This window comes from Entelurus aequoreus, linkage group LG11, assembly GCF_033978785.1.
Source record: "Entelurus aequoreus isolate RoL-2023_Sb linkage group LG11, RoL_Eaeq_v1.1, whole genome shotgun sequence".
In the NCBI taxonomy this organism is placed as follows: domain Eukaryota; kingdom Metazoa; phylum Chordata; class Actinopteri; order Syngnathiformes; family Syngnathidae; genus Entelurus; species Entelurus aequoreus.
This window is the reverse complement of record NC_084741.1, coordinates 38,080,125-38,098,077: the sequence shown is the minus strand read 5'-3', so window position 1 is coordinate 38,098,077 and position 17,953 is coordinate 38,080,125. Positions and strand designations below refer to the sequence as shown.

The window sequence follows — 17,953 nt, the reverse complement described above, 5'->3', positions numbered from 1 at the left end:
GGTTGACAACCAGGAATGGACACCAAAACCAACGTAAACAGTAGTAACCACACCAAAAAAAGTATAAGCTATTGGTCCCTTATTTTGGTGCTAAATGAATGCAGACTCAGCCACCTGCATTATAAGTATCAACAAGCAAGTCATTTTTTTTCATGTTTTCTATGTTCAGTATTTTAGGAAAAATTAAGAAATTTTTTGGTGGATTGTATTTTTTTATTTTTATGTATTACTTTGTTATCATTTAAGTACCAGTATATGACGTATTACTTAAATCCTTTGCAGCTTGAAATCTGAACTTGTTTCTCTTTAAGTTACTGTTTGTTCCATATACTCAGGCAAAAAAGGACGCCTGCAGAAAGCAGATCCAGACACTGGTTGGTCGAAAGATGATGAGAGACAGTGCTCCTTGTGCCAAAAATACGGAGAACGTAAACCTAATGTAAAGAGTGCATATAACACACATTGTCTCTGACGATGACACTGATACCATTGTAAATATAATATTCCTCTTACTAACAGTTATGTTAAATTTTGTTTTTGTTTTTAGGACGCCGGTAGGTTGTTGTACCTGGGCCAAAATGAGTGGGCACATGTCAACTGCAGTCTATGGTCAGCAGAGGTGTTTGAAGAGGATGATGGCTCTCTACTACATGTACACAGTGCGGTCACAAGGGGTCGCTTGATGGTTTGTAATCTGCTACACACATTGATTTAAATGATAAATGATAATGACAAATGGGTTATACTTGTATAGCGCTTTTCTACCTTCAAGGTACTCAAAGCGCTTTGACATTATTTCCACATTTACCCATTCACACACACATTCACACACTGATGGCGGGAGCTGCCATGATTTACCTTTTGATTATTATGTTTGCTTGGCAATATAGTGTTTCATCTGTCTCTTTTTGCTCCTATTATTTTTCTAAATATTGCTGCTAACTCCAATAATATTTTCTCTCCACCAATTATGTTTTCCTTATAGCGTTGTGAACGCTGCAACCAGCCGGGCGCCACAGTAGGCTGCTGCTTGACTTCCTGTCAGAGCAACTATCACTTTATGTGTGCCCGCTCCCGTCACTGTGTGTTCCAGGAGGATAAGAAGGTCTACTGCCACAAACACAAACATCTAATCAGTGGAAAGGTAGCAGTTGTCTCCCATTTCATTCTGAAATAATATGGTTAACATGGTTTGAGCTTTATTGTGACATGAATTTCATGTTGTTGTTAAGGTGATTACCGGTCAAGAGTTCGAAGTCAATCGACGAGTGTATGTGGATTTTGAAGGCATCAGCCTCCGCAGGAAGTTTTTAACTGGACTGGAGCCTGAGTTAATAAATGTCATGATCGGTAAGTTTACACTGTTATTCTTTACTTTATATTTTACAACATGTTTCTGATAACTTTTTCATATTGTTTCGATGCAGGATCACTACAGATTGATAAACTTGGTGTCCTGTCAGAACTTTCAGCCAACAAAGGAAAGTTGTTTCCTGTGGGATTTCAGTAAGTTATCTTTGTTTGTGTTGACTTTATTAATGTTAAAGTTCATGAACAGCACTTTTTAAAGCCCACCTTCTTTGTCCATAGGTGTTCACGATGGTACTGGAGCACGGTCAATCCAGTGCAAAAATGCAAATACACATGCAAAGTCCGCGAAGTTCAACCTTCAATACCAGAGAAACCTGATGAAGAAATGCCTGACCAAGGAGATAATCACACCATTGAGCACAACCCATGTGCATTACCAGGTGCGTGTCTTGATACATAGTTTCCGTGGGGAATTAAAAAGCAATTAAAGTCATTAAATGGATTTTGTGAAAATTAAGGCCTTGAATGGCACTAAAAAGCATTACCGTATTTTTTGGATTATAAATCGCTCTGGAGTATTTGTCGCACCGGCCGAAAATGCATAATAAATAAGGAAAAAAACATATGTACGTCGCACTCGAGTATAAGTCGCATTTTGAGGGGAAATTTATTTGATAAAATCCAACACCAAGAATAGACATTTGAAAGGCAATTTAAAATAAATAAAGAATAGTGAACAACAGGCTGAATAAGTGTACGTTATATGACGCATAAATAACCAACTGAGAACGTGCCTGGTATGTTAATGTAACATACTATGGTAAGAGTCATTCAAATAACTATAACATATAGAACATGCTATACGTTTACCAAACAATCTGTCACTCCTGATCGCTAAATCCGATGAAATCTTCTTCCTCATTGTCGCTCCTGGTATGCGCCGCTAGCGTCCTTTCTTTCTGCTGCTCAATCGCCGTTTTTTGCTGCATATTTCACTACGTCCAGCTTGTAATCTGCAGTATATGATTTCCTTTTCGGTGCCATTTTTGTTCAGTTTTTATAAGTTACCGCCAATGTAGAAATGATCCATTTTAATAGCTACGGCAGTAGCATATAGCATATAGCAGTTAGCATCCCATGACCCACAATGCACTTCTGCCATGACCCTCCCCCGCCGAATTCTTATTGGTTGACGTGTGTGTGACGATTGCTGACATTTTGCTTAGTCTCTTACGTGAATGAGATAAATAATATTATTTGATATTTTACGGTAATGTGTTAATAATTTCACACATAAGTCGCTCCGGAGTATATGTCGCACCCACGGCCAAACTATGAAAAAAACTGCGACTTATAATCCGAAAAATACGGTAAATGCAATGTCCAGAGGCAATGAAAATGTAATACAATTGTAGGCCAATAGTCAATACATCAATCCATCAAACGATGCATGAAAATTAACTTAAGAACTTTGCGGTCATTGATAAATCGCTACGTCTGTCTGTATGTTTCTTTTCTTCGGCTCTGGCTTTAAAACTGGATACAAGAGCTTTTGTAAGGTCCCAAAACGAGAAAAGCGCTGCCTCCATAGCATACACTGCACTAGACGGCAAAATCAAAACGGCTCTGGGGGCCCAAACTTTACCATTTTTTGGTCACTGTAGGCGTGTAGTCCTTAACTGTTACACCATGTCATGTTAATAGGGAAGCTGAGCTTGTTTCATACACAACTCCTTTATTATAGCCGTCTCCAGTTCAACACACATGAGCTAACGTAGCTAACATTAGCAACTCTCTTGAGAAGGCACCCTTGTGAACTACGGTGGCCTAGAATGGTCAAACAAGGCAATTCTCACAACCGACCACAGCTTAAATTTTCTAACATTCCCACAGTGAATGAATACGGTTTCCTTCAACTGCCTGACACTTTATTCATAACTTGCTATCTTCTGTACCTATTTTAAACAACTTGAGAGGGTGCAAAATACAATCTATTCAAGATGTTAAGTTGACTCAGTTTATTTTTGTTGGCATTTTTCTAAATATCATTCCATGACATGTATTTTTTTTAAATGCATAAATCAATCATCCATTTCCAAACACATGCATCATTTGTATTCCTAGTATGATGTGTATTTATTATTCCATGAAATCTTTTATTTATTTATTTTGTATCCCGATTAAAAATTAATCCTCCAGTTTGTGGCTATTATAACTCATACCTTTAGAGGATATTCAATTTTACAGCATGTTTTAGGAGATAACATTTGGAAAATGACTTCTACGTATTTTATATTGATCTATTAAATCAGAATTCTATGATTTTAGAGGGCTTAAGTACAGTTCCCCTTTGATAATTTTGATTGAAGGTACAGTGTGATGATTGACAAGTGGAATCTTCTAATTGGCTAATGTCTACAGCCATGCACAAAGTCAGAACACTGGATACTACTGCGGAACAATAGATAAATAGAAATACATTATCAGATGAAACAGTCTTGTGAGCCAAATTGAATTCACTAGATAGTAACAGTTTGTGTAAATTTTTCAACTATTCAAGATTATCATTGTCAAATGTTGACAATTGTGTTTATACAGACAATTGCAAGATGTTGACTATTTAATACTAATACTAATCTAATACCCACAAAGGGATTTGGACGTGGGCATTAATAATTTTTTAAGTCGCATTAAAAATGGCATTAAAAAGCATTACATTAGATCTACTGATACCTGTAGGAACCCTGTGATATTTAACAAATATATTTCAGGATATGAGTTACACAGTAGGCTCACAGTAGGACTGTACCTCGGTTTGTGTTATTTATCTGTTCCAAAAGGTCCATCCAAAACCAAATCATATGAAAACCGAATGCCTGTTTCGAAAAGAAATATTGTCAATTCAGGTAATCTGTACTTCCACGTTTATAAAGTAAAATTACAATTTTACATGGTAAAAAACAAAGCAACATACAAATTACTAGGGATGATGTTTGATAAGAAATTATCGAGTTCGAGCCCATTATCGAATCCTCTTATCGAACCAATTCCTTATCGATTCTCTTATCGAACCAATTCCTTATCGATTCTCTTATCGAATCCAGATAGGTTGTTGTGTATGGAAAAAAACACAATATTTGGTTTAACAAACGCTCACTTTTATTTTATAAGAAAAAAAAAATTATAAATAAATATTGACTGTTGTTACCCCCCTAAAAAAATGTAATAATATAAATAAATATTGACTGTTGTTACCCATGGTATGGTATTTATTTTTTTGTCATAAAAAAGTACAATCATGTGTGCTTACGGACTGTATCCCTGCAGACTGTATTGATCTATATTGATATATAATGTAGGAACCAGAAATATTAATAACAGAAAGAAACAACCCTTTTGTGCGAATGAGTGTGAAGGAGTCTAAATGGGGGAGGGAGGTTTTTTGGGTTGGTGCACTAATTGTAAGTGTATCTTGTGTTTTTTATGTTGATTTAATAAAAATAAAAATAAAAAATAAAATTTCATTTCTTGTGTGGCCCGGTACCAATCGATCCACGGACCGGTACCGGGCCATGGCCCGGTGGTTGGGGACCACTGGTGTAGGCTACAAGATAACGTTAACGTTATCAGACGCATACAAAAAGGCCACTGACTATGCTTAGGTAACGTTAGTCTAGCTAACATTACTGCAATCCTGGATTGACGTACGAGGTAACGTTATTTTAGCCTAAAGGCTACGAGGGAGCAGATATGGAAATTAACCGGCAACAGTTACCGTTAGTTACTCAATAGCACTATCACTGGAATTGGCGCTGCAGGTTGAAGAGGGGCGTGCTTTGTCGCTGCTTCTCCATGACACCTTTCTCTAACCTCCAAGTTATGTGCAGCCTGAACATGTTTCAACATGCTTGTTGTACTTCTTCCCTTACATGAGAGCGAAGCCTGGCAATAATTGCAGATAGCCGTTTCCTCGTCGTATTTTTTTGTAAAATGAAGCCATGCCTTGAGGCGTTTTTTCCGGTCCATTGCTGTTGCTGCTTTCTGTATCTGCCGCCTAATGACTGAGCTACGTCATTTCCTGGGACGTGCCACAGGGCATTTCCTGTGGGACAGGATTCGTTCCCAGGGATTTGAATAAAGAACCAACTCTTTTTCTTTAATATAGTGGCCTCGATAACGGAAACCGGTTCTCAAAAAGGGATTCGAGTCCATGGAATCGGTTCTTTTCTTATCGAACAACCGGGAGAACCGGTTTCGAACATCATCCCTACAAATTACTCCTGCAATCTGTGTTAGCTAAGAACTTTTACATGGCAATCATATTGTAACAGATGATGCCCTTGTACTTTGCTCGAGTTCTTTTTTGGATTCAGTAGTGTTACTCCACCTTTTTTAAAAGTTATGGCTTTTGCAACTTTTGAGTACCGGAACGTTATTTTAAAGCCATATTCAATAGAAAAAAGCACAGGTTGCCCCAAAACCAGAAATATGCAGCACACTTGAACGTCCCGTCAGTGCACTGCGCCCAGTGCTTATTATGAGGAAAAAAGGTGAATGATATAGAGTTTTAAATTGTTCTGTGTGAGTGCTATGAACATATAAACCAGCCACATGCACCTAGTAAGGATGATTAAAAGATTCCCTGAATTAAATCTGTCTATAGTGTCCCAACGCTACAAGAACAGCTATCTATTCTTCACAGAGACTTGGTCACCAACGCATGGATGCCTTTTTTGGGCTCTCATTTAGCAGAATGATATGTGGACGAATAGATAATATTCAAGACAGTGTAGGAAAACCGAGACACATTTTTTGCAATATTTTTTGTCAAAATCTTTGGTCTCACTGTAAATATTTGAATACCACAATTAATGTATTGCATTTCCCAATTAGAATCTGAGTCTCAAAAGACCGATGCATCAGAATCACATCCTCAACCTGAGGAACTGCCTGTCAGGGTTCCATCCACAAAATCAGACCATGGGATAAAGCCAAAGATTCCCAGCTATCCTCAAACCAGGAGACCAGCTGGAGGCATGTCCAGACCTTTGCCATCGCCAGGTAAAGTGTTGATTTTTATGTACTTTTGATGAGAATAGTATAAAGTCCGGTTTGAATGTGTTGATTAGTTCTGTTTTTCTTTCTAGGAGCAATCCCAACAAAACCTCACCACATACTAACAGTAAGCGATCTGGAGGAGACCCGCAGGGCTAGGCGCCACAACCCTCACTCACAGACAGCAGGCCTGCGTGGTAGCATGTCTCCTCCTCTGGGCCCCCCAACTGGACCAGTCACAAACCGTGCGGGGAAAGCTTCCATTTCCACTTCCCCGCTGTTTCCAAGTGCTAGTTCAGACAACCTGATAAATTCAGCCCGTCCAGTTGGGGGCAGAAGTGCTTCCTCAGTTCGTTGCACTGTTAACGCAAAGACCCATTGTGCCTCGTCATTCTTTCCTCAGTCTCCCTGGCAGGACAGTACAGAAACATTTCCACCTCCAAGTCTGTCGCTGTCTTCATCAATACAGAATTTACCCAGGACTAGATTGTCTTTCGATCTAGGCCAATCCGATTCTGTTGAGGTACCGCACAACTTCTTAGCATCTCCAGAGCCGGAAGATGTCTCTCCAGCAAATGGCACTTCACCCCAGGGTGGTGAACAGAAGGATGAAGGGGAATTTCCCTACAATCCATTCCACAAGGATTCCAGTGTGGCTCTTGGCCAGGAGATTGAAGAGACACTCCTAAATGAAGTTGTGGCTATGAACTGTGGCGGACAAATAGTGGTGGAAGGAGACGATCAAGAGGAATTTTGGGGAAGAGCCCAAGAAGTACAGAAAAGAAAGTCCCTTGTTGCCAGTTTGCCACGGTCAGCAGCCTCAGGCAGGGCTGACTTGGAGAACACCTCCTCTGATGATGATATGGAGCATTATTTTGACTTCTCACGCACTATTGTTAGCTGTCCAGGGTCTAAAGATCTTTCCAAGTCTCCCACATCTGCCTCCTCCCGGAGCGTGGCTCAACTTGATGGTGTAGATGACGGAACAGAGAGTGATGCAAGCATCTCAACAAGTGATGATTCCCAGAAAGTCCGGGCTTCCGGTAAATCTCTGATCCCAGCCAAGAACCTAACTAACAGTGTAGTCCCTAAAATCCTTAATCAGACCCCCAAATTGTCACCCAAAGACATTCACAAAGAGTCCTCTTCTGTGAGCATCTTATCTGCAGTCCATAACCCTAATGGCATGGGTTTGGTCCCTCCACTCAACGCGGAATGCTCTGACACAAAGCAGGAAAATATGCATCCTACAAATGAAGGTCTGCCGGACTTACTGACAAAGATGACTAAAAAGTCCTCTTCTGAAGGGAGTTTACAGAGTTCCTGTCTAGAACCTGCCTCTGGAATACCAATTGTTCTTGAGACGCATGACACAGCCCCACATTTGAGAGGGATGGTTGCTATTTTAGAGGCCACACAAATCCAGTCCCAGCAGGCTGAACATTCAAAACCTCCAAAATCTGACAGCAGTCACGTGTCTTCAGCTGAGGCCTGTACTGTGTTAGTTAATCATCTAACTGGTAACTCGGTGGAACCTTCCTTAGCAGATTCAGCTGACAATGCTCAGGGTTCGCTGCAGGGTTTTCTTCAATCCTCCCCCTTAATATCAACAGATGTGCAATGCCCTTCTCATGGACTTTCAGAATCTGTGCAGATGTATTCCTGTTTGCCTGGTTTCACCCAACCTACAGTCTCAAGTATTACACTACATCCAGTAACCTCATCACAGGACTCAGCTTTTGTTCAAGTGGATTCTTTATCTACCAAACTAACCACCCCAAGTCCTGTTGGAGACCTGACACAGACTCTGTTAAATGAGTCACCTCAAAATAATCCATTGCTATCAGAAACATGTGTTCAACCAGAAATCTTTGGTAACATCTCAATACCCATGCACTCCACACAAACACAGCCATTACGTTCAACAGCGGTCACCATTCTTTCTTCTAATGCTTCAGTAACTTTTCCACCTGGACTCACTACAACTGTCCCTGCTTCAATCCAAACCACCTCAGCCCCAATAATGTTAAATGGCTACAGCACTTCATCCACACAGAAGAATGCTTCATCTGGTCACACAATCTCAATTAACTTTTGTACACCAAGACCCACTTTAGAACCTCAGCATCCAGTCTTGTCACAGGCTCTGCCTGGCCACGCCATTCTTACTGTGAAGGAAGTGGGAGGTCCAAATGTTGACCCTACTCCGCATGTCCTGTTGGTGAACCGTCTTGGGCAGATTTTTGTGAAGAACCCAGAGAGCAACACATTTCAGCTGCCTAATCCAAATTCCTCATCCTTTAACTGCGTCACTCAGATTGCCAGTCTTTTGCAAAGCAATGCACTATCAGCCACGCTAGCAGCAGCTGGTAACCTGTCTTCTCCAACTCCTGCTACAAACATGATGTCAACCACATCCGGGCAAGCTACTCCTCCAGATCAGAATCCCACCACAATTACCCAGCTGCTTACTCACAATACCAATGGGGCATTGTCATCGGTTAATGTAAAAAAGCCAAGGAAAACTGCAAAAACACCCAAAGATGAAACCGCTCCAGAAAAGAACAAGCCAAAGAAGAAAAAGGAATCCAGTGCGTCGAAAAAATCCAAGTCATCCAAGACTGTTGGGCAGTCTACTTTGTCACCTAAGAGTTCTAACATATCTCCTGCAGAGAGCGCCGAAGCAATTATCAACCAAGCAATGGCAAGCAACTACACCCCCAAGTTGAGCGGGCTTCGGGCGCTTAGCCCCTCCTCTGTGGTTTTGCCCCTTGGCCTATTCATTGAACCTGAATCTCCAGCACCATGTCCCAAACCAGCACCTCATCCTGCTTCCTGCCCTCGCACTCATGTCCGCATGAAGCGAGTATCTTCGCTTTCAGACCGTATTGTTACCAAGAAGTCTAAAGTGGATTTCCTTCCTTCTGAACTGACCAGTGAGGACGAGAACCACCGGCCAAACGTTCCGAGTGCGTCCAGCAGGGCCTCTGGAGTTCGCATCAAGGCTCCAACTGTCAAAGGAGTACTCAACTTGGATGAGTTGAAGCAGGAGCATCTAAGCGATTTTGAAAGCTCAGAGTAAGGTTATTTTTCATGTACTGTATACCAGAGGTGTGGACTCGAGTCACATGACTTGGACTCGAGTCAGACTCGAGTCATGAATTTGATGACTTTAGACTCGACTTGACAAAATGTAAAGAGACTTGCAACTCGACTTAGACTTTAACATCAATGACTTGTGACTTCACTTGGACTTGAGGCTTTTGACTTGACATGACTTGCTACTTTCCCCAAAACCCAAACCTTAAAAAGTTATTTGGGAGCGCTCCGTATCTTTCATTTTATACGTCTGTGTCTGTAAGCGTGTGTGCTGCGTGTCAGCGTGTGTGCTGTCAGTACAACAGCCAATCAAATTAAATCTATGTTGTTTTCATCACACAGCTCTCATCCAATCCAATTGCAGGACAACCACCGAACATGAGTTGTCAAACAATGCGGCAGTGAGAAACAATTATGCCAAAGTTGGTTTCGTTCGGGTATAAAAACTACGACTTGGTCAACAAAAAACGAATTGCCGTATGCAAATCACGCAGTTCGAATATTACAGACGGAGACGCAACAACTTCCAACTTCGTTCGACATTTGAAGTTGCACAAAGAAGGGTAAGTTTTGAATGTAAGATAACGTTTATTGGCTAAGTAACATGACTTTTATTTGCTGTGTAGTTAAATCAGTGAGGCTGCAAACTCACTGCTAACGTTATAACCATAGACATCTTATAAGGGTACGCAGCATTGAGCGCTACTGCCTACTGGCGCAGACGAGACGCGGAGCCGCCATCTTGGAGTGGTGATCCGCTCCACTCAGTGCAATTCATTTGGCAGGAGCAATGAACTGTCAGCAAATTTAATTCATCTTACCTCACTGAATACCACTGATTTTCACACGTTTTTTTGTCATACGTGTAGCTATGATAACGGACAAATGTTTTGGCGTTTTTATTATTCATAGTTTGCTTAACAGTAATATAATATTCTTATACGCTATAAGTGACCAGACGTCCGAGATCAAAACTGGGAATATAATCCCAGAGAAGGGGGAAAAAAACGGTCAGCTATTTTTAAGTTGAAGAAACAATATGATTAGATTATATATACATGCGTATATCCTACATAAACAATGTATGAATACATTAGATATCTATATATTTTAGGGACCTATAGACTGTAACTCTGTTGCTGCAGCAGCAGAGAGTTTATTCTGTCTTGACACTTTGTATTGATATTTTGTATTACATTCTTCCCTTAAATGATCATGTTTACAGTCATTGTTTTATATCTATTTTTTTATGTATGTCACTTTGGATAAAAGCGTCTGCCAAATACTTAAACATATATAAACACCTGAAAGTCTTTATATCAGCTAAAACCACCAATCTGTTTCACTGGATTCAGAATAAAACCAAATGCTGTCTTACCCAACAATGTTAGTATTTGAATATTGTTACTTGAAGACTTATTCCTGGTTACAATTATACTGTTAAGAAAGTATTGTCTTATACTTTGCCTAAAATGAGAATGCATCATAATCAGTGGCGGCTGGTGAATTTTGTTTTAGGTGGGGCTGAAAGTTTGTAAACCAAACCCCTTTAGGGGCGTCATCCTCCCCCAGAAGATTTCTTTGTGATTCTCACATACAAATATTAAAGATCTTTGCTCCTTCTCAACTTTGTGGTAATGTTATTGTCATAAAATACAACCAATAGTATGTTAATGTTGGTTTTTGCAAATGTGTTTATTCTGTAAAGGAATGAGTTAAATGTTTAAAATTGTTTAAACTATTAAAATGACTGGTTAATAGTGCTATTATGAATTGCAATGTCAGCACTATTTTTTTTCCTGCAATTTCAAATGCACTTGTTTTAATAAATAAATACAGCGTCTTAAAAGCATACACAATCTGTGTAAAAATATTAGTCTGTGGTTAAAAGGACTTGAAAGGACTCGAAACTCAAAATGCAGGACATGGGACTTGACTTGAGACTTTCTAGTCTTGACTTTGGACTTGACTCGGGACTTGCCTGTCTTGACTCGGGACTTGACTCGAGACTTGAGGGCAAAGACTTGAGACTTACTTGTGACTTGCAAAGCAATGACTTGGTCCCACCTCTGCTGTACACTGTATTTTTTCAGGTATAATCAACGTCTTACTTAATGGCCATTCATGTCATCCACTGTCACCCCAAAAAGACCTCTTTGTTTTTCTCCTCTGGGGCAAACAAGCATTAATTTTGATAATCTACCATATATACAAAACCGGATTTCCCTATACAATTACATTTAGCAATCATTAGGTTAGTGCTTAGAGAAATGATAACACGAAAATCTGCTAACCAATACAGCAGTACCTACCAAAACACATATCCCTTGTGATTGCTTCACAGTATTTACTTTTATGTATGGTTTTGATTAATCTACCCCACTCCAGCTTGCCAAATTTCGTGAGGTTTCGCTACATTTGCTCTGTTACCTGTCTTCTAATAATTGCCTTGTTAGATGTCAAGTAGTCTCTGCAGCTAAGTACATAAACTGCAATTCTTCTAATAAGGAAATACAGTGTAAATGATGAACAGCATCAATAGCATGGGAAAAATCTGTTAAAAAGCACATTTTAGGACTATGTGCCTACCATGCACATTATTTATATGAAATTTGGTTTTAATTAATGCAAAGAGATGACATGTCCAGTACAGTCCAGTCACTCATGTCCTTTCTTTCAGTTCTGAACCGTGGGATGGTCTGCCTTGGGGTGAACATGGCAAGCAGCAGGCTTGGGATTCAGTGGGACACAGCACTCTCATTGACTGGAAGAAATATTCTGGTACCTTTTTTATTTGTTAATTTTTTCATATTTTGCTATGTTACTGTATGTGTTCCTTTTTGTATGCACAATTAGTTTTTAATAACTTTTTGTAAACTTATAGTTTGTTGTTAAGCGAGAAGAATAAGTCAATTGTCCTTTGTTAGGCTCTACCTCCACCTCAGATGATGAATCATCAACATCTGATGATGACAAAGAATGTTTACAAAACAAAGATCAGCCACACTTGCGATTCGAGATAAGCAGTGATGATGGCTTCAGTGTCGAGGCAGACACTATTGAGGGTGAGTCTCATAGAGTGTGTTGATTTTTGTAATCAACTTACCCATTAGTTGGATTGTTATTTGACACACTACATTCTCATCCTTACCTCTAGTGGCTTGGAAAGCAGTAATAGATGGGGTTCAGGAAGCGCGAGCAATGGCAAAGTTGAGACCTCTGGCTTTTCAGAGAATGACCGGCGCCCGAATGCTTGGTCTGGTCCACGATGCTGTGGTCTTCTTGCTGGAGCAACTTCAAGGAGCACAACACTGTCAACCTCACTTCTTCCGTTTCTTCAAGCAGTTCAGCCCGGAAGATGACTTGCCTGTCAATTCCACTGGCTGTGCCCGGTCGGAGCTATACCTTAGGTTTGTGCACAAGAAGCTGCTTATGAACTACAGAATTCAACAGGACAAAAGTTGTGTGTGCACAAGTTTTGGCGTAGCCTACGTGCCGATCAATGGCAGTATTTTAAAAATAACCACATCAAAGCGCTGGTTTTGAGATTCGAGTATGAGTTAAATAAAATACTAACTCAAGTCTCAAACACTTTATTTCAACAGGAAGTCTACATTTGACATGTTCAACTTCCTGGCATCTCAGCATAGGCAGCTTCCCGACATTGGGCCTTATGACGATGAGGAAGACGATGTTCTTTTAAAGTCCACAAGGTCAGATTACGTTTAAAACATTAGCCTGACTTTCCTTGACAATGCTTATAACTGGAAATGTACTTGATATTTTTGCTGAAAAAAGGACTTGATTTTATTTTTGGCTTTTGTTTAGACGGGCCACTAGTTTGGAGTTGCCAATGGCTATGCGCTTCAGACACTTGGAAAGGACATCGAAAGAAGCTGTCGGCGTGTACAGGTCAGCTCTGAATTTAATCTGCGAAATAATGTTAATCTTTTAGAATGATTATTGTTTGATATTTGTTTGTATTTTTTATTGATCGTTTGTATTTAATTTTTTTAATGTATTAATATTTAGTTTGGTTTTACTTAGAGATGTCCGATAATGGCTTTTTTGCCGATATCCGATATTCCGATATTGTCCAACTCTTAATTAGCGATTATGATATCAACCGATGCCGATATATACAGTCGTGGAATTAACACATTATTATGCCTAATTTTGTTGTGATGCCCCGCTGGATGCATTAAACAATGTAACAAGGTTTTCCAAAATAAATCAACTCAAGTTATGGAAAATAATGCCAACATGTCACTGCCATATTTATTATTGAAGTCACAAAGTGCATTATTTTTTTTAACATGCCTCAAAACAGCAGCTTGGAATTTGGGACATGTGGGTTCACAGTGTGGCGCATATTTGTAACAGTGTTAAAGTTGTTTATACGGTCAGCCTCAGTGTGACATGTATGGCTGTTGACCAAGTATGCTTGGCATTCACTTGTGTGTGTGAAAAGCCGTAGATATTATGTGATTGGGCGGGCACGCAAATGCAGTGCCTTTAAGGCACGCCCCCAATATTGTTGTCTGGGTGGAATTTGGGAGAATGGTTGCCCCGGGAGATTTTCGGGAGGGGCGCTGAAATTCGGGAGTCTCCCGGGAATATCGGGAGGGTTGGCAAGTATGACTGGGAGACGCAACTGCTCGTACTTCTCCCTACGTCCGTGTACCACTCCGTACAGCGGCGTTTTAAAAAGTTAAAATTTTACTTTTTGAAACCGATACCGATAACTTCCGAAATTTCATTTTAAAGCATTTATCAGCCGATAATATCGGCAGTCCGATCTACATTAATATTTTTGTCTAGTAATGTTTCGACGGCTCCACACTGAATGGAGATGCGTAATTAGCTGCTTGCTACTTGTCGGTGCAGGGACTTTAAAAAAAACTATGTCAGCCAGAGAGCATCTGCATTTGTGGTCGACGTTAAAAGGCATTAATCCGCAATGGCGTTCGTATACTTTTTCACGTAAATCGGCCGATACTGATCGGTTGCCTATCAATTGGCACATCCCTATTAAAAAAAAATTAACCTTACCTACCTGTCATTTAAAAAAAAAATCCAAGATGTATTATAGAAAATGGTTGGATGGATATTTAAAAATAATTTGAAAAACGTTGCCCGGATACTAATCAATAAACAGGCTAGCTTAAGGTAACAAAAACACAATTTTCTGAGCAAAGGTAATGATGCAATCAGTGCAGTTTTAGCCAGTTTTCTCATGCCTAGTGAAACATAATGAATGCCATAAATCAAAAACAACAACATAACATTAGGAGTGGAACGGGAGGATACAAACATTAACACTAGCTTAGCAACGTGAGTTAAAGTGCTAACATTACACTTCAATCAATCAATCAATGTTTATTTATCAGCAAGATTATCTGTTTTGCCAAGACAAAATGATAAAATCTGCTTTTTTAAAACACTGCCCTCCCTAAAGTGGTGGGTGTATATACTTGAGGCTGCCTGGCTCTATTGGCACTGTTGCCATTATTGTTGAAACATTATTCAAATAAATGTTTTGACTTGCTCAAACCCATGCAAATAATGAGTTAAACCCTTTTAAGCCACAGTGACCTCTAGTGGACATTTTGGCTACATATTTCTTAGGCGTTGAAAGTCCTACCTCCAACAGACTGTTTTACGGTGAGATCATCTGATCCCTGACACCCCCACCCTCCTATGGTATAGGTCTGCTATCCATGGGCGTGGACTCTTCTGCAAGAGAAACATTGAAGCAGGCGAGATGGTGATTGAGTACGCTGGCACTGTCATTCGAGCTGTGCTCACTGACAAAAGGGAGAAGTACTACGATGGCAAGGTCGGTCTTCCATTACTTTTTTTTGTTTCACTTTATGTATAGTAAATAAGGGAAAAAGACCAAATCCTTATGTTTTGCTCTGTTTTGTCAGGGTATTGGCTGTTACATGTTTCGCATCGACGATTTTGACGTGGTGGACGCAACCATGCACGGCAACGCGGCAAGATTCATCAACCACTCGTGTGAGCCCAACTGCTACTCGCGAGTAATCAATGTTGAGGGCCGCAAGCATATCGTCATCTTCGCTTTGAGGAAGATCTACAGGGGAGAGGAGCTCACGTATGATTACAAGTTTCCCATCGAGGACGCCAGCAACAAGCTCAATTGTAACTGTGGGGCGCGGCGATGTCGGCGCTTCCTCAACTGAGAGATCGCTCGTTTGATACGGAATTAATCTCGTTAACTAGAAAGCCTTTAATTAAGGTGGCACTGGATGGAGCTCCAAAATGTGGAAGGCACTAAGCACAGCATAGGAATTAGCCACTACGGAGACTAGTTGACAGTGTTCGATGTGCGGGCAACCAGAAGAGCATATCTGACTCTGACACGTGTTTGAAAGCTCCCCTTAAGGCTGCCTTGTCATATACACCTGGTTCAGCAGGGTCGCCACACGAGAGAACACAATGATTTCTAAAGCAGTATGATGTTCGGGCAGGGGCTCCAAGTTCATTGTGGATGACCCCAACCACATTTCTTCGACATATGTCAAGCCTTATCTGTTGCTGAAATTGTAATACTCTGCTTTGACAGATTCCTTATAATTTAGTAATTTCTGGAGGAGGGGTTATCTTTCTTTAGCACCTGTGTAATCACATTATTGCCCCATTTGTGTTGTGGTGAGGTCAGTTCTTGAGCCATATATTCACCTTAACCTTATTTTACATTCTCTTATGGTGGACACTTTCTTTTATCGATTTTATATTATTTTTTTCAGAATCAGAAGCTAACCATGGTGCTAACATTGCTGTCTATTTAACATCTTTGACTGAGATGTCCTACCAGATCAGGGTTTGTTTGGCTGCCCTGCTATGTTAAAACTAATGCACTCTAGCAGTACTTAACTTTTGTTTTAGTCATCGCCTTCTGTTTTAGGTTCAAAATTGAAAACAAAAAATGCATCTTTGAGAACTATATTTTTTGATGCATAGAATATGTAGCAACCCATCCATACCAAAAAGTAAGAGAAATGAATCCCAATTTTTAAAGTTAATGTTTTATTCCGCCCGTGGTTGCTGCTGGTTGCCGATTCCAATAGGACTTTTTGGTGGCCCTCGTAAATTATCAGCTTGCAAATTTCCTGCTACTGTTGAATTCTAAATCAGGGAGAGTGCTGGTATAAATTGCCACTGAGCGTGTGCATTTAGCTCCTGCACCAGGCTTGTTGTGAACAGCGCACTAGATGCAGCACTTGGGATCACAAGCCTTCGTTAAGTCAAAAATTATATTGAATTGTTGTTCTTAGTCGATGTTAAGTACTGTCATTAATACGGTTAATTGAATTCACACTGTTAAGAAATGAGTCGTGATATTTATTCAAATTTTTGATTTTTACATTTATTGGTGGAAAGTTTGCTCTTTGTATAAATGGTGGCGGATGTACAGCTTCATTTGTAGTGCCCTTTTGTTTACAAGTGATGTCCTTTGTTTCACCGATCTACTTGAATTTTTCCTTTGAAGCAATCGTGTCATACATTCATGGCCTTTTTTGTGACCGGAATTGTTTGGAATTAGGTATTTTTAAATATTTTTTATTTTAATTTAATTTTTTTTGATGTCACGGTAAATAACTGACGGTCTTAGAATTAAAAGCAAGCACTGTTTGCCTCTTTAAACTCGTGATGATATTTCCCTCCCCTTGTACCTTATCTCTCCAAACATATTTTCAATGGGATCATATTTGTTTCTACTTTTGAAATCTGTCATTTTGCATGTCCAATCACTGGGATGGAGCCCAGATTATTTAGTGTCAATCACCTGGCTGGCAACAACAACAAAAAACAGAGTCACTCCCAACTCATTGCAAGGATTCTACCTCAGCTGTTTAAACAGATGTTTGGGAATACTGATGCAAAAACAGAGGATAACTCTGTTTTAATGTCTGCAGAGCTGGTGTATGTTTGCGAGTATGTCTGTTTGTGTTGTTTTAGGTGCGTGTGTGTTTGCAATGAAGGATGCAAAGCTCTGGTCAAACCTGTAAAAAAAAAAAAAAAAAAAAAAAAATCCAGTGGATATTGCCCAAATCTGTTCAGAAAGCTATGTTATATTATACACAAAAATATATAAATATATATATATATCTATATATATATATATAGTAGGGTTATTTTAAAGTAAGTGTTAAAGACAAAAATGAGAAAAAATGTGATCTTTAAATTTATGTCTTTGTTACCATGTACAAATAAACCCTGAGTTTGTAAATATTTGTATACGTATTTCTAAACCGGTTTAATTTTTTCTATGCACTTTTTTTTATTTATAATGTTATTTGCCTAAATAAAGATGTTGAAATGTTTCATCACATTTATGTATGTTTTTTTTATTGTTTTTTTTAATCCATGGCTAATGTGGTATTTCAAGTCATATCATGTGCACCTTGTACTTCAAAGTTGAGTGACACTGTTTGACTGTTTTGCACAAGGAATAATGTTC

The 17,953-nt window shown here is 39.6% G+C and overlaps 1 protein-coding gene across 3 annotated transcripts in view; it reads left to right on the top strand.

The window, feature by feature from the left end:
* kmt2bb (lysine (K)-specific methyltransferase 2Bb) overlaps positions 1-17,814 on the top strand; it is a 34,394-nt gene extending 16,580 nt beyond the window's left edge. For all 3 annotated transcript variants that reach the window (XM_062063184.1, XM_062063186.1, XM_062063183.1), the window contains exons 22-36: positions 336-439; positions 548-685; positions 986-1,144; positions 1,233-1,350; positions 1,428-1,506; positions 1,591-1,751; positions 6,205-6,372; positions 6,459-9,444; positions 12,146-12,246; positions 12,393-12,530; positions 12,623-12,875; positions 13,071-13,178; positions 13,294-13,377; positions 15,175-15,304; positions 15,396-17,814. In XM_062063184.1, the coding sequence (XP_061919168.1) occupies positions 336-439; positions 548-685; positions 986-1,144; positions 1,233-1,350; positions 1,428-1,506; positions 1,591-1,751; positions 6,205-6,372; positions 6,459-9,444; positions 12,146-12,246; positions 12,393-12,530; positions 12,623-12,875; positions 13,071-13,178; positions 13,294-13,377; positions 15,175-15,304; positions 15,396-15,671 (5,003 nt within the window). In that variant the 3' untranslated portion in view covers positions 15,672-17,814. The remainder of the gene's footprint in view (positions 1-335; positions 440-547; positions 686-985; positions 1,145-1,232; positions 1,351-1,427; positions 1,507-1,590; positions 1,752-6,204; positions 6,373-6,458; positions 9,445-12,145; positions 12,247-12,392; positions 12,531-12,622; positions 12,876-13,070; positions 13,179-13,293; positions 13,378-15,174; positions 15,305-15,395) is intronic.
* The last annotated feature ends 139 nt before the right edge of the window (positions 17,815-17,953 follow it).